This window comes from Gopherus flavomarginatus, chromosome 10, assembly GCF_025201925.1.
Source record: "Gopherus flavomarginatus isolate rGopFla2 chromosome 10, rGopFla2.mat.asm, whole genome shotgun sequence".
Classification (NCBI taxonomy): domain Eukaryota; kingdom Metazoa; phylum Chordata; order Testudines; family Testudinidae; genus Gopherus; species Gopherus flavomarginatus.
The window spans coordinates 7886348-7903668 of NC_066626.1; the positions used below are offsets into that span (position 1 = coordinate 7886348).

Genomic DNA, 17321 nt, shown 5'->3' on the forward strand with positions numbered 1-17321 from the left:
GTAGTTTAGATGAGACCTTTCTGATGCGGATTTATATGATGCTGGTCCTGTCTCTACAAGGACACTCTAGATCCCCTCATGGCACTTTAACATTATAAAAACAATGACAAGTTACTTCTGCCTCTGGGTGTCCCAGGACTTCATGTCTTCTCCAGGTCTGTCTTCTAGATGTTAAGTTCATCAGGGCAGGGACTGTTTTTGTCATTTTTTTGAGCCTATAGAAACAGAGAGCTAGAACACAGTACCAAATGTTTCCTGATGTTGCATTGAGCACTTAAAAACCATTGCCAATAACGTAGCAAGATTCAGAGAGGTTCCAGTATCTGTCCATGTAAGTGTCTTGCATGTCAATTTGTTTAACATTTCCCACCTGTCCATCTCCCTGAATCTCCAGGATTCATTTCTCCTCCCTTTCTCCTAGTCATCCACTCACTCTTTCTGTTTCTCCACCTTTATTCGTCAGTCTCTCTGCTCTTTCAATCCTCAGTCTAACTGCTGAGCCTGCCAGCAAGGGAGCTAGTTGTAAAGGTGACGGGACATTACCGGCAGTTGTCCATTAGAACTGGCTAAGTTCAACTCCTGTCAATGAATAGCCTCCAGATGCTGAAAACCTTTACTAGCATTACTACCTATCGCACACCCAATTCTCTGAGTGTCCCCCTGTCTGAGCCATACTGTGGAACATCCTACCTGAAAAGCAGTTTGTCTTAGAAACTCCATATTTATTTTACTTATCTGGCTTCAAGAAGGCCCAGTGGCTTTGCCTGTTTTTGGAAAGGTTGGTGGTTATTTTTAGACTTTCTCAATCCAGATTTTAAGAATCAGAAATTGCTTTGTCTGGTAAAATTCAGATACAGTATTCTCATTGGACTACACTGAGATTGGAAGAGTTATAGGTTATGACAAAAGACATTGAAACCTCCTGCCTGCCTGTGAATGAAAGCTGTGATCCTGTGCATAGAACATTACTGGATATCACCCAGGGCCGACTTTAAGCTGATTCATCTGATTCCCCGGAATTAGGCTCCACGCCGAAGAAGGCCCCATGCCTGCACCTAAAGGAACCCTGCTCCGGGGGTCTTTGGCAGCATTTCGGCGGTGGGAGGTCCTTTGGTGCTGTGGAAAACCCGGAGCGGACCCCTTGAAGCGTATTCCAATTGGGCCACATGGGTCTGGACCAGAGTCAGGAACTTAACCCACCTCCTCTGAGGCCCAATCCAGTGTCCTAGCCACAAACCATCCTTCACAGAGAACTTACACAATTCTGCTCCTGGGTTTGCCATGAGTAATTTTGTTTGTTTGTGTTTAATGGGCAACAGTGAAAGGTGCTGTTTCCCTGCCTCGATAATCGGACAATGGTCTCAAGTTGCAGTGGGGGAGTTCTAGGTTGGATATTAGGAAAAACTTTTTCACTAGGAGGGTGGTTAAGCACTGGAATGGGTTACCTAAGGAGATGGTGGAATCTCCTTCCTTAGAGGTTTTTAAGGTCAGGCTTGACAAAGCCCTGGCTGGGATGATTTAGTTGGGAATTGGTCCTGATATTCTATGATAGCATACAAAACACCAGATTTCACAGTAGGAGATCAGATTTTATCATTTAGTTTGGAATTGGTCCTGCTTTGAGCAGGGGGTTGGACTAGATACCTCCTGAGGTCCCTTCCAACCCTGTTATTCTATGATTCTGTGATATAAGAATGATCCCTGAGAGGTTTTCCCATTTCTGATACAGAGAACAGACTAGTTAGACACAGAGAATTTTTCCATTGTGGAGAAGCTGTTGATTCTCCTTTGCTGTAGTCCAATCTAGTCACAGCCCGTCAGGGAAGACCAATATCTCTGCAGCAGTGTTTAGTTAAAAATGAATGGCTTCAATAAGCATTGTGAATCGGGCCCAGTAGTAAGTGAATAGTACGATACAAGCTCTGAGCCCCGGTGAGAAGACTTTGCTCAAAACTGGACAGCTTCGCTTGAAGACCAGGGAAGCACAAGGAGGGAAAATGTAATGGCTGGAGATAAGTAATATATCCACGAGTTCAGTTTGGCTGCCGGCACGATGAAGCAAACGCTTGCTAGTGACAGACAGGACCGAGCTGCTTCTGCAAAGGCCTCTGAAGAGCTGCACCAAGTTATTTTTGGTCCCCAGCCACGTTGGCAGATGCTCTCTCAGCTGACCGACAATCGCTTCCATGTGTGCAAGCCAGAATGCAGCCGTTGAACAGATTCCAGTGACATGATGTGCTTCCTTAAAAGGCCCGAGAAAGCTGAGCTATGATGCCTGATGTGCTGGGAGTGAAAAGAGAGGATAGGTGATCCCTTCTCAGGCAGGCCCTTTCCAGCCCGTGTGCACTCAGATCACAAATAACTAATCACATGAAACCATCCTCCACGGAGTCCGCCTTCCCCCAGGCAGATGCACTAGGAAATACAGTCCTATGTGAGAGAGAGAGATCACTGAGCAGTTCAACCTCCCTGCTTCCAATTACAGAGTCCTTTGATTAGCTCGTTCAGGCAGCATGCACTAGTCAGATCCCGATTTGCATTTACACTAAGGCACTTCTAGAGCACGGCTCTGGGAGTACAAAGGCCCTTTTACACTGGAAAGGGGCCTTTTTGTACATGAGAATTTTTACCTAGACTAACCAGCCGCAAACAAATGAGGGCGTTACAAAAAAGAAAACCCCAACAACTCAAAACAACCCCCTTCCCCCACCCCACCAGCCCCTTTTATAATTAAGTGCTTGAAACCTGCGAGGAGGCAAGTCCAAATAAAGGTTTGAATAGCTTGGCTGCCAAGGCAGACCAGGCTGAGCTTGGCACCTCCTGTCTACTGTGCAAGACCGCTGTCTCGTGCCAGTTCCTCCGAGCCTGAACCCCAGCCAGAACAGCTCTGCATCAACAGAGGAACACAGTCAAAAGGGAGAGTGAAGAAAAGGAAAATCCACGTTGAACATGCACCACAGAGAGCAAAAAAAGGAGCCTATTGTGGACAGGGTGATGATCCCTCTTTGGGTGGGGGAGCTGTCTGGGAAGAATTGGTGGGGTCTAGCTTTGAAAGTGACGCACCTGCAATATGGAGCATATCTGAGGGGAGAGGCAGGAATAGATTGTGAATCACATGGAAAATGAGCGTCATTTGGTATCCTGAAGCTAAGAAGCACTGTTGCTTGGAAGTCACACCCTTATTCACAAGCTTCGTAGAATTCAGTTAAAGGCTTAGTTATCTGGATAAGGACAAGTTCCACACTAGGTAGGATAAAAATAATGCATAAGAGATATAAAACTTCATTCTTCAAGGCATAAGCCAAACACTCACTGCAGGGATAAAGAAGAAATTTCCCCTTAAGGGAATTCCTTGCACCTTCCTCAGAATCATCACCAAAAATCATGAGATTGGCCTGTAAAATCATGGCTTTTTAAAATAAAAATAGAGATTTGATGTATTTATGTCTCTCCTTGTTTTTGAATCTTTAGAGAACCCTCAAGTTAAGTTTTCAAACTTTTCTCTGCATCCATGAGTGCTAGAATCTTACAATATTAATGAACGTTCACATTTTCACAGGATTTTCACTTGTCTCCAGGAGTTGAGGCCTTAAGGAAGCCATCAAAATATTTCAAGACTTATGAGCATTGGCCACTGGAATCTGTTTCTACTTTGTACAGGAATCTCTGCACGTCCTATATTTTTTTTCAATTTTCTATTTTTATTAGGGCTCATCACAACTTGTCAAATTCCAAACTGTTGACACCATTTTGAAATTTCAAATTTTTTAATTTGAAAAAAATTGGGAAAAATGTTGAGTCATTTTTTGCTGAAATATTCCTCCTGTTTTTCAACCAGCCCAGTCAGACTCGCTGATCAAAATAGCCCCTTCTGGCCTTTAACTCTATAGATCTGTGAACCCAGGGAAAGCACCTTATTGCTTGTAAAGAGAGCTGGGCAGAAATGGTTTCCCCATCCTAAGAATTTTTGAGATATTGAAAAATTTTCCCATCCCAAAGCTGGAGGAAAACGCAAAACCTTGGCAATTTTTGTGAACCAGAAATCTGAAGGCAAAAAGAAATTTTATGAGATCAATTGAAACATTTTGTTTTGATCATTTCAAAATGTTTCATTTCAAATTAGATCGTGTTTTACGTTTAACTAAAAATGATGTTAAACTAAACAAAATTTCATTTTGACTCAAAAAGCGAAATTTCCATTCCCCAAATGCCAAAAGGAGACATTTGAACAATTACTCAAAAAAAATGTTCAAACCCTATCCTGTGAAAAATTTTGGCTAGCTCTTCAGGGCAGGGCCTGTCTTCCGATATGCTTCCCTAGTGTGTAGCACAAAGGGAATACCTTAGACATTATATTGCCCTCCACTGAGATGAACCCGTTTCTAGAGTGAAATGGAGATGGCGCTTTATCATATAACACTGCTCGCCAGCCAAAATGCTTCTGAAATAAATGTAGTCCAACCTTACTAATTCTGGGTCACTGAGAACGAAAATGACGCTTAAAATTGTTGATTGGCTCTAGTTTTCAAGATATGCTATTGGGTCAGTATATACGACCCTTGACTTGGGAATGGCGGAGGTTAAGTCAGTTATAAAGGGAAGGGATCTCAATTTAAACCAGAAATGACTAAAATATATCTTTGACTGGATCTATGAATAAATCTATGACTGGGTTTGGACAGTACTTGCTTTTTAGACAAAACAATGAATGATGCAATCTGAAGCTGGTATTGCATCATACATGATATTAATTGCATCATGTTATTCCTACAAGTCATGGATGAGGCAATCATAACGAAGCTTACATCACTCTGCTGAACAAATTGCCCTATATCAGCTCTAGAAATCATACAGTGTCCTTGTAGTAGAGCGGCGCCGGGCCTCAACCCTCCTTGCGGGTGGAGGGGAGCCACACTGGCCCACTGCGCTCCGTCAACTCGGGGCCCGTCCCTTGCTGCAGGGCGGAGTGAACCCACAACAGTTAGCAAGTGGCCCAGGCCCATAGGCAAGGCGGGGCAACACACACATTCTATGCTCAGGCCTTTCAGCAGGGCTGAGCGACAAGGTAACAGTATATATATAAACCCAGGCCCTTAGGCAGGGCAGGGCAACACCCACAGTCTAGGCTCGGGCCTCGTCAGTGGGGCTGAGCACAGGGGAACAGCATATAGCCTCCACAGGTCTGGGGAGGGGGAGTCTGCCACCCTTGGAGGGGTGGCAGGGGGAACGCAGGCCCTCCCACTCCACTGTGATCCAGCCCGGGGCCCTAGCAGCGGTCAACGCTGCTAGCGGTCAGTGGGGGATCCTGACCGAAACACACTGACATCGGCTCAGGTGAGCCTGCAGCCTGACTGGAGTCGGCTGCCTCTGGGCCACTTCCAATCTCCCCCTCACTGGGTACCTGCTCTGTGCCAGCATTGTCCAGGGGGTCCCAGACCATGGGTTCCTCAGGGTGTCCGGCGTCGGGAGGTCCAGTCCACTCCTCGGGGTACCGGGTGTCGGGCGGTCCCGTCCACTCCTCGGGGTATCAGGTGCTGAGAGGTCCAGACCACTCCCCCACCGGTCGAGCATCGGGCAGCTCCGGCGGCTCCTCTAGGTACTGACCCCAGGGGAGGTCCAGCCAGTACCCCTCCGGATACCGGGCGCGGGGTAGGCCGGGCCCAGCGGGAGCTCGGGCCCCAGCGTCTGCCTTCTCTGGCCGCCTCCCACCAACTGAGCTCTGGGGCCGGGCTTTTGTACTTCCGGTCCCGCCCCCTGACTTGCGGGGGCGGGGACAGGTGGGACAGGCCTTGGACTTCCTGTCCCGCCCCTTGACTTCCTGGGGGAGGGGACAGACGACGGGGCCTCAGCCCATGGCTGCACCTTCTCTGGCCAGCGAGGGGGAGTGGGGCCCCCTCGCTACAGTCCTGCTCTTTTATTTGTCAGTGTTTGATTTTGCAAAGGAACACATTTCTGTTTAGCCAAAGTGAGCAGAGACGCCTCGTACTTGTGTGAACAGTGCAGATAACTTCTGCTATGTTTGTGGTGAAGTGACTTTGGCATCACAAAAGCGCAGTATAACCACTATGGTTAAGAAAGCCTATCACCTTTATTTTGGCTGCAAAATTGGAGATCAGAACAAGAGGAGGGCCCCACACATATGCTGCACCACTTGTGCAACAAATCTTCGCCAGTGGTTGAACAGGAAAAGGAAATCTATGCCTTTTTTCAGTGCCAATGATTTGGAGAAAGCCAACAGATCATACCAGCAATTGTTACTTCTGCATGGTGCCTCCAGTTAGGAAAGGTGTGTCAAAGAAGAAAAAGTGGACTGTGCATTATCCAAACATTCCATCAGCTATACGCCCAGTACCCCACGGAGAAGGACTGCCGGTTCCTGATGCACCAGAATCATTCTCACTTGAGTCAGACGAGGAAGAGGAAGAGGATGAAACTTCTGGTCCTGAACCATCAATGTCACAGGACCCACATTTTCTCCCATCCTCCTCCTCTGAACCACACCTCATAACACAAGGTGAACTGAATGACCTTGTCAGGGATTTGGAACTACCCAAGAGTAAGGCAGAGCTGTTGGGCTCCAGACTACAGCAGCGGAATCTCCTGGCAGGCTATCAGGGCAAATGGAGCCCATCAATGCTTGCAGACTATTGCTGGACAGTGACAAGAGATGCGCCATTTAATGAATACAAGAGACAAACCAAGAAGTGCCGAGTAGACACTGAATAGGACTGAACTATGTACATAATAGTTTTTTGCCTTTTGTTTCATAATGAATTATATTTATATAACTCTTTTGCTGATTTTTAAAGTGTTACATAAACAGGACAGGTGAAATATTATCATGTAAAGCAACCATAAACACATGAAAAGACCTAGGTTTACAATTTATGATTAAAACTCTACTATCTATACAATATACATAGACATAAAATGTAAAAACTTAAATATCTTAGAAACAGTAGCCGATCAGTTGTTTTAATTGTCATATTTGAATTCAGCATATCAAAATACATAATAAATAGCACATTTTATCTCTGAAGCAGACGACTTCTCAAAAATTGTAGACCAGTGAAACACATGTGTCATAACTTTAGTCCCAGATTTGGACCTTAGCGTCCAAAATATGGGGGTTAGCATGAAAACCTCCAAGCTTAGTTACCAGCCTGGACCTGGTACTTGCTGCCACCACCCAAAAAATTAGAGTGTTTTGGGGCACTCTGGTCCCCCTGAAAAACCTTCCCTGGGGACCCCAAGACCCAAATCCCTTGAGTCTCACAACAAAGGGAAATAATCCTTTTTCCCTTCCCCCCTCCAGGTGCTCCTGGAGAGATACACAGACACAAGCTCTGTGAATCCACACAGAGTGACTCCCCCTCTCTGTTCCCAGTCCTGGAAACAAAAGCACTTTCCTCTTCACCCAGAGGGAATGCAAAATCAGGCTAGCAAATCCAACACACACAGATCTCCCCCTGATTTCTTCCTCCCACCAATTCCCTGGTGAGTACAGACTCAATTTCCCTGAAGTAAAGAAAAACTCCAACAGGTCTTAAAAGAAAGCTTTATATAAAAAAGAAAGAAAAAATACATACAAATGGTCTCTCTGTATTAAGGTGACAAAATACAGGGTCAATTGCTTAAAAGAATATTGAATAAACAGCCTTATTCAAAAAGAATACAAATCAAAGCACTCCAGCACTTATATTCATGCAAATACCAAAGAAAAGAAACCATATAACTTACTATCTGATCTCTTTGTCCTTACACTTAGAAACAGAAGATTAGAAAAAAGAAACTACTTCTCCAAAGCTCAGAGAAAGCAGGCAGACAGACAACAAAGACCTCAGACACAAAATTCCCTCCACCCAAAGTTGAAAAAATCCGGTTTCCTGATTGGTCCTCTGGTCAGGTGCTTCAGGTGAAAGAGACATTAACCCTTAGCTATCTGTTTATGACAACATGGATAATAAAACAGCATTTGTTGTACAGTAGATGAGCACCTCTGGCTTCACTTACATGGCTTTTATTTTTATGCGGTTCATTGTCTAAGAGCTTCTTCAGTTATGTTTTTTCTTGTTATTGTACTGCTTCAAATAGCAAATCAAATACCAACACTATTCAGCCTGGTGCTTATCTCTGCTTTCAGTCAAACAGGCAACGTGTTGCTTTGTGTCTTCACAGTGAGATGTTTCATACTGCGCCAGAAACCATAAGAATGGCCCTACTGGGTCAGACCAAAAGTCCATCTAGCCCAGCATCCTGTCTTCTGACAGTGGCCAGTGCCAGGTGCCCCAGAGGGAATGAACAGAACAGGGAATCATCAAGTGATTCATCCTCTGTTCCTCATTCCCAGCTTCTGGCAAACAGAGGCTAGGGAAACCAGACACTAAACTACCCTAAAATCACTGACTTACCTCTCCACACATTTGGTTGGAAGGAAAGCTGCTTCTGCATATGGCACAATACCTGGACTGCATAAGTTAGGCTTCGCCCTCCGATGCCCATGTTTGATTTCAGAGCCAAAACCTAAATCTCCTGAAAATTGGTGAGACAAACATCTTGGTTCTCTGTGGACGACGTGGAGCGTTCGAATGGAAAATAATGTAATTCCCCCAGTTTAATTAATCACTTTTGTATGGTGATTAAAAGAATGATGATGCCACAGAGGGCAAATTTAAATGCTGGAAAAGTTGAGTCAAAGGAATGTAGGAATTGCCGGCTGGAACACTTGTGTGGTCCATCTAGTCCAATATCCTGTCTCTGACAATGGTGCAAGAAACCCTACAGTAGGTAGTTATTGGATAACCTGCCCCATGAAGGTCTCATCTTAATTCCTAATAGTGGTTAGTGGTTGTCTTAAGCACTGAAATATAAAGTTTTGTCTCCCAAGAAATTTTTTTTAGAGTAAACTATTACAACTCTCTTCTTGCTATGCATATAAATGGCCAGTCCTCTCTCAAGTTTGCTAAGATCTTGGCAATCATTTTTACATGCTCAAGACAGCCTCAAGAAATATTTGGTGCCATATTCCAGCTCTCTCTCTCTTTGTGTGGACTTCTATGGCCCCTATCATTGGCCAAATTGGTAAAAAAAAAATTGATCAAAACAAAACCTTTTGTTGCAGTTTTGAGGGATTTTTTAAGTGTTTTTTTAATTCAAATAAAATTGAGGGGAAATCCAAAATGAAATGTTTTTCCAAAGCAAAAAGTCAAAATGTTTTGTTTTGGAAATGCCATTCCTGAAAAACACTTCTTCTGTTTTCCAAAACAATTTGCCTCAATCAAGTGGAATTTGTGAATTGTTTTGGTTGACCCTGATCTCCATTGGTTGGTGTGGAAAGGCTTTGTAAGAAAAATTTCACCCAGTTCTACTTCTGGGACTCAGTCCCATGACTGATACACAAGACACATCCCCTCCTAACTTTTCTTTCATCTCTTGTCATATCTACCACCTCTCTCTTCTGAGCAACTCACGATCACTAATGGATTATCCCTGCTGCGTCCTGAAGAGGTAGGGAAGTGCCCCTACTTCACAAATGGGGAATGGAGGCTCAAAGTAGGTCACACTGGAGGTTGGTGGCTGAGCCCAGTGAGCACTCAGGATCCGAATCCAATGTTTTATCCAGTAGAGCACGCTTCCTGCATCCTCTTTGTTCCTTCCATGCACCGCACACGTAAGATTGGATTGAGATACCTTCACTTCTGAAGGGCAGCAGGGCACTCCCAGTGACATCATGGAGTAAGACCTTTTGGACATGAGGGTAGGGCTGACACTTAGGAATCACTCATGAACTGAGGGTCTGGAAAGACTCTCCCAGCCCCCAAGTCACTTTCTTTAAGTCCCAGCTTAAATACATTTTTTTTTACTTTAGCTCCTCCTTAATGCGGTGAATCATTTTTAACACTCTTCAGAGCAGGTGGTTACTGAGCACCATTGCTGTTTATCAGGCCATTCCTGGTAGCTCTTCTGCTCTGTTTTCCCATCTGCTGAAACTTTGAATTCTTTGTGGTAAGTTTATATTTGGAGCATGCCCTTCCTCTCCCGCCTTATGTCCTTTTATCTTTGTAGACCAGAAGTTAACGGCACCGTTTTATATTACGTTATTACCCCTATTGCGTTCCAGCCCCAAACAATCTCTCTGTTGTGTCTGAATTGAATAGATTACAACAGGAGCCGGTAAATGCAATACACACTAGGGAACAGTAGGGGGAGCCAAGGGAGAGAAGAGTCAGGACTCAGGTGGGATGGAAAGAAAGGGCAGCGGGAGTGATTGCTTTTAGTGCATCTGTATCGGTACAGAATACAGATTTATCCCACTGCCTGCTTTGCTGATGTCATCCAAAAGGCCAGCAGCATGGTGCCCTGCATCAGGCAATGGATTGGGAGATAGTACACATAGGATCTGTTCCTTCTGCCACCTGACTTGCCATGTGATCCTGAGCAAACCCCCATCTAAACCTATATCTGTCTTGTCTGTTTACATTGCAAGTTCTTTAGGGCGGGGACTGCCTCTTGCTATGTTCATGTACAATGCCTGGCAGAATAGGGCCAATTTCAGCTGGCTGCTCCAGGTGCTAACCTAATGTTAATAATACAATACAATGCTTTGGTAACACTGCTGCCTTAATTACAGACCAGTCCCTTTCCCAAAGGCAATTTTTAAAAATCCCCCATAAAAGATGTTTACCTATTAATATACATGGTCCGTATTAGACTAAGTCACGCCAATGACTCAAATCCAAGTTGAGTCACACCAATGACTCGAATCCAAGCTCTATTGTTTCTGCCTATAAAGGCCCGACAAAGGACAGAGTGCTTTCCTCTAACCCCATTGGATCCAGGGATTTCACTTGACCATTCCAATGGTTAAATCCTCCTCTGAAGTGACTTTTTTTTTGCTTGTATTTGTGTGCCTGGGCCATTCCAACCTGGTTTTTCCAATATGTAAAATATTTTGGAGCAGATGGAAAATATAATCCAGCTGCCCTTCTCCAAGAGCTCTCACGAAAACCATATACTGGATCCGAAACAGATATTTAATCTTCCTGCAGCCCGCAATTAAAAAGCTATTGTGAGACAACAGTCTTGGCCTTCTGCACATTCCAGAAAAATACCCAAAGGGACCAATACTAGCTCCCCATTTAGAGTCTGGGGCCAGATCCCACTTCTATTCACTGCACAGGTTGGAGCAGTCATGCTGGGCTCCCTTCAGCGGAAAGTTTGCTAAGGGACCGGACACTGAAGCAGCACAGCTGAGCTGGGAGTGTGACCGGGGATGTGCTGATACTGCACACCTGAAGTGCAGCTTCATTCACCAGTAGAACTTAAAGCTGACCACTCTGGCAGAGCCCTAGAGATAGGGCCTGTAGCCAAAACCACACCTGGGTAGTCCTCATTGGCACATGGAGCTCACATGGGTCATTCTTTGTGCTACTGGGGTGACTGTGGCTCTTTGACATCACAGATGTAGTGTTAATGGCACTTGGGGTATCAGAAGAAGACGTGTAGATCAAATGTAACCCAGTCATCATCTGAGCATTACTTTTTCACTCTGTTTAGTGCTATGAATATGTTCTGGCTTTTGTCCCCATGGAAACAAATGTTAATTCTGATCCTACAGAGATTTGTGGGATCCCTTTTTCTGGATTAACCTGTTAGGCTTTTGGGATCCTTTCAAAGGCAATGAATGCCCTTTGATTGGGTATGACTCAATATGATGATACTAATTTGCCTAATATGAATTCCTGATGTGACCATCACTCATCTGCCTGTTGATCTACATCGGGATTATCTGATCAAGCAAGCGAAGGTGACACAGTTCACTTTCAAAGCGTTGCCTTGGCCAATAGCTTTCTAGAATCGTCTTGACTAGATCTGGGAACACCAGGTCCTAAAATATTACAATTGCCATGGGCAGCACTGGAAATATCCGAAATTCCAGCTCCAGATCCTTCCTTTTCTGCAGACTTTTTCCAGACTGGGTAAGGAGGAAAACCCAAAGATACCATCTGTTTCTTGATGGCCCTTGTGGCTGTGACTGAATTCTCTTACAAGATAGATTCTTTCATGGCCAGGTGGGACCGTTCTGATCATCTAGTCTAACTTCCTGTAAAACAGAAGGATCCAGATCCATCTTCTGAGGCCTGGATCCAAATGAACCCAACGCCTGAAAAGGGGGGTTCTGGGGCAGCTGCTGGATTGACAGGTCAGTGTGGAGGGCAGTGTTATTCCCCACTGCCCTATGTGTGTGTTGGTAGGGCTGCTGTCACACCACTGCCCCCCAAAAACGAGGAGTCCTTGTGGCACCTTAGAGACCCACTCCCCAACGACTCTTAGTGCTGTAGACCAGTAGCAGCCAGACAGCCATGAGAGAAGTTGGACAGCCCTCACTCCTGAATTGCTTAACAAGGGCGCTGAAGGCATGTGAACCAGAGGACAGGAAGGGTAAGGGAGAGACCAAGGGAGTGCAGGGTTAGTGGTGCTGGGGGTGAGGAGCCAGACACAATGTGACTTCCACCAATTCGATTCAGACGCTTGCTCTAGAATCTGATTTCAGCTGCTGTTTGAGCTCGGATAAGAACCCAGATCCTGACACTTCACTTCAGCATCATCCGGCCTGGCAGGCAAATTTCTCTAGGTGACTCATCCTCATGTTGGAAGCTTTCCTCTCATTTCATAAAATGCCTCCTCGATTCTGTTTTGACTCTGTACATGGAGCGCGGTGCATGCTGGGCCTTGTGTGAGGGCAGCATTGGCTCATAGGGCCTTCTCCTGCTCCCTGTCAGCTACACCAGCAGTCCTTGCCCTGGGAGGGGCACATCGGGGTACTCCTTGATAGTAACCCAGACATGAAAATCACACCAAAGAAGGTGAGGTGGCAAGCCCTGGCCCATCGCACACTCTCCTTCGGAACTGGCCGATCTGGAGCAGTGAGCAGCTGACAACTCCCAAAGGGACAGTGCAGGAGGTACACTCCCGTTACCGATTGGGAAGGGGGTGTTACAACTCTGCACCAATCCTAGCATTGACAGGCAGGTAACAGTGCATGAAAAGTAAGGGCAAAGGTGTGTGCAAAGTTTCATTTACACACCTTGAGGCTGCTCGCTGAAATCAAGGTCACTGTTCCTAGCCTGCCTACGAGCATGGGCCAGCTGTATTTTTTACCCTGGAAGCTTCCTAAGGGTGTGAGCCTGCACCCATTGAAGTCAATGGGAGTGTAGTCACTGGCTTTAATGGGTGTCACCTCAAACCTCAAGTCAGGGTCTTGGCTACTGAACCACACAAGAAATCAGTATTTTATGATCTTTTACAAGGCAGCATGGTCCAATAGTTATGCCATTAGACATGAGCTCAGCAGAGCAGGGTTCTATTCCCAGTGCTGTCACTGACTTACTAGGTAAGCTTGGGCAAGTTACTTGTCCACTATGCCTCAGTTTCTCCATCTATACAATGAGGATAATGATACCAACTTCCTTGGTCAAGTGCTTTGAGGTTTATGGGTGAGAATTGCTACAGAAGAGCTAAGTATTTGTATTGTTCGGTCTCTAAAATCCACGTTAAGTTCCTTGTTTTTTTATTTTGGTCAATGATTGAGGCTCTGATCCTGCAAAGACCTATGCATGTGCTATACAGGAGGTCAGACTGGATAATCCGGTGGTTCCTTCTGGCCTCAGACTCTGACTCTGACTTTATGTGCCAATGTTGGTCATGGGAGTAGTTCCACTGAAGTTAAGAAACCATCCACGATTGTAAAAGATGGCATGAAACCACAAGAGATTCAAAATCTCCAGTAGACTTTATTTAAAAGTTCTTTTGTATAGACTTCCTAAAAACAAAAACCACAATTAAAAAAAAATCCCCAGCCCTGCAAACAAACAAAAAAGATACAACACACAACATTAGAGGAATGCCAAAAACATTCTACATCACGACTTAAAAATTCTTTAACTGAGGAGTTGGTCACAGCAGTGCATCTGTATTCAGAAATCTTGCTTTTTTTTCCCTTTTCTGATTTGATTGATCACATATGTCACAAATGCATATAGAAGAATCAGTTTGAAGTCGAATCGAGCAAGAGTAAAAACAGAATGAAAAACTGAACTGCCTGTTTATCAGAATTAATGACTCCTTTACACATAGGCTTTCCATCTAAAGTTATGCTCAGTTATGAAAATGATACAAGCAAGTACATAACAGTTGCAGTGAAATTATTTTGTCCTTATTTTCTAGACTTTACATTGCCATAAACAGGCATAATGCCAGAATCTGAAGGAAATGGTAGTTTGTAGACATGTTCAAACAAAATAATCTGTAGTGGATAACTATTACATAATGTTGAAGGTATACACTATAACCCGGACACATGTAGTACTCAGTCCACAAACAGTTTAGCACCATATTGATAGGTCATGCAGCAAAACACTCTCTTCAAGGTTTGCTTGGAATTTAAAGCATGAAATAGTACAGTGCACGGTAGTCTATACCCTTAGCTTCTAAAGGGGTAAGTTGGCATTGGCTGACTCCTGGTTCTCTGAGAGGTATGTGTTGATATTTTGCTGTCTTTAGGTTTCTATTGTCGTGACAATCCCAGGATTAATGTGAGCTGAAATTTGAATGGAGAGAAAAAACAACATTATTGAGTGGCCAGGAGACCCTGCACGTACAGCCCCAAACAAGGCAACATTTAGGCACTGAAAACCCCTTTTTTACAGCCTGTGTTCAGGCTATGCCAACAGCAGCTCAGGATCAGGCCGGGGCAGATGTTGCCCTCAGAGGCAGGTGGATGGGGAGTGAGTAGGCATCCATGGAGCCTAGACCCTACCCTGAGCACATTGGCAAGTGGAGGAGCCTGGTCATGCAAGGGGTGGTGTGCTGCACCTTGCAGAGTTATTTCCCAGCAGAGTAGGGGACAACACCCTGGGGGAAATTGTTCCTGAAGCACATGCAGATCCTGGGTCAGGGTGGAAACTAGATGTGCTGACTTTTATTAGGGGCACATGCAAGGAGCACAACACAGCCCTGAATATGCTGTTCCTCAAGGTCATCACCCAAGTGACCTCTCCTGAAGCAGTTTATACAAGGGTTGACTGACTACTGTAACCAGGAGATGTCCTGATATTTCTGGCCATGCCCCAGAGATGTGCCCGTGGCTATGGAAGTGTGGAACACATCAAGGATGAGCTGTCATCCCAGGTCTGGGTATGACTGATGTCTTTTCTGTGTACTCTCATGTCCTAAATTAAACAACTATGCTATAACACACAATATAGGGTGCTTTTTGTCCTGCCAGCTCTCCTCTGTCCTTCCGTGACCACAGATCTCTTGTACACAAATTTAATCTATAGAAGGCCGGTGATCACAGCAAGACCCCAGCTGGGATGACTGCTTATGGGCTGAGGTCCAGTGTCTTCCCCATATGCAGCAAGTCCTTCCACTAAGCTACACTCGAAATTTTGGCCCACAGCAACCAGTGGGCAGGAGCAAGACCCTTCTTGGAAGAAAGGCTTCAAGAAGGATAATTCAGTGCACCTGTGCCCTAATCCATAGCACACTGAAGTCAATGGAAAGACTCCTGCTGACTTGAATGGGGTTTAGCTCAGGTGTTGTGTGGAAAAAGGGATTGTAGTCACTGTCAGAATTGGTATCTGAGCTCCTTTAGTCTATTTCTGGAATGTCCATGTGATACAGGTTTTGGAGCATTCTGTAATCAGAAGCCAGTGTTTTGGTATCACATCAGAAGTGAAAATTTCCTGATGCCGTAACTATTATGGACCTGACCCACAACTGGTGTAGATCAGAACAGCTCTATTGAGGTCAGTGGAGTTACACCAATTTACACTAGCTGATGAGTTGGCTCCATGATCTTAAGTGATGATTAACTGCCAACACTTCCACTGCATCTCTAGCCATTGTAGCCAAATGGAGATGCGTAATGGCAGAAGGGACTCCACTTACCAGGAATGCAAACTTTTTCACATTCTTTCTGTGTGTTAAATTTGTTTTCATTTCCACCGCAGCCACCATACCAGAATCTTGCACAGCTCTTGGTCTCTGAGTCATAGTACCATTTGAGCGTGAAATTCCTGCAGGTTCCTTCTTCTTTTTGCAACCTACAGATATCTGCGACTACAAATAAACAGAGAAAGAGAAAGACTTAGCAACTGATAAATGCAACCACCACCACCACGTTTCCAGACAGGCTCCTGTACTTCCATGGTTTCAGAGATACCATTTGACACAAAGACAGATGTGTCCTCTCAAAAAGTGCATGCTTGGAAGACTGAGACAGATGGATCGTTGGGTACATATGGCATGCAGGATTAGAGAGACAATCTCCTTATTACAACATACAAATGACAGGTTCAGATTATTGGTCCATCATTCCAGAGTCCTGCCAGCAGCAGCTGCTGCATCAGATAAAGGCAGAACTGCCATCACCCATCCACAATTACCTAGCCAACTATGCAGGGCCGGTGCTACCATTAAGGCAAACTAGGTGGTTGCCTAGGGCGTCAAGATTTGGGGGCACCAAAAAGCAGTGCCCCCAAATTTATTTTACAGCATTCCTCCCTGAGTGCACGATCGCTGCTCCACTTCTCCCTCCTCCCAGGCTTGCACCGCCAATCAGCTGTTTGGCGCTGCAAGCCTGAGAGGAGAATTAGAGCGGGGGCGACGTGCTCGGGGAGGAGGCGGAGCAGAGGTGAGCTGGGGTGGGGCGGTGCCTCACGGCTCCCCGGAGGGGGAGCTATACTAGGGGGGACCTCAGAGTGGGGGGGAGCTGCCACGGGGGAGGCATCTCAGGGTGGGGGGGGCGGGGAGCTGCCGCAGGGCGGGCTGGGCACAAGGTGGATGTTTTGCCTAGGGTGCGAAACTTCCTTGCACCGGCCCTGCAACTATGCAAAGTATTCCAGGGAGGACAAAATTCCTTCCTGGCCTCTGCAAGTGATCACTTGAAGCTCTGAAGCACATGATCTGGCCAGCCCCTGTGTGGGAGCACTTCCCCTTCCCCCATTTGCACTACTCAGGGGCTGGCCACAATCTTGATGGGAACATAGTCCCTGCTTCTTCCAAGTATCCCCAAGAATGAGGATGAGGAGAGGGCAGGGCTATGTCTGTGTTCCCGTATGCACCAGCCAGTGGAATTGGCTGTGGAATTGGAACAGGCTGCACTAGCGTCAGCGTATGCGACCCAGTGGTGTCAGAGGGGACTGGAAACTCCAGCGGCTGTATGCCCTGTCTGCTCCCCACTCTCACGTGCCTAGGGAAGAGAGAAGCTGGACATTGACTCCAAACAATGCTGACCAAAAGCCCACTTCCAGTCCTTT

At 45.6% G+C, this 17321-nt stretch overlaps 1 protein-coding gene across 5 annotated transcripts in view; it reads right to left on the bottom strand.

Annotated features, from left to right (window-relative positions):
- Positions 1-13773: 13773 nt before the first annotated feature.
- COL6A3 (collagen type VI alpha 3 chain) overlaps positions 13774-17321 on the bottom strand; it is a 114464-nt gene continuing 110916 nt past the window's right edge. For all 5 annotated transcript variants that reach the window (XM_050916464.1, XM_050916459.1, XM_050916463.1 and 2 more), the window contains 2 exons: positions 15952-16122; positions 13774-14599 (listed from right to left, as the gene is read on the bottom strand). In XM_050916464.1, the coding sequence (XP_050772421.1) occupies positions 14559-14599; positions 15952-16122 (212 nt within the window). In that variant the 3' untranslated portion in view covers positions 13774-14558. The remainder of the gene's footprint in view (positions 14600-15951; positions 16123-17321) is intronic.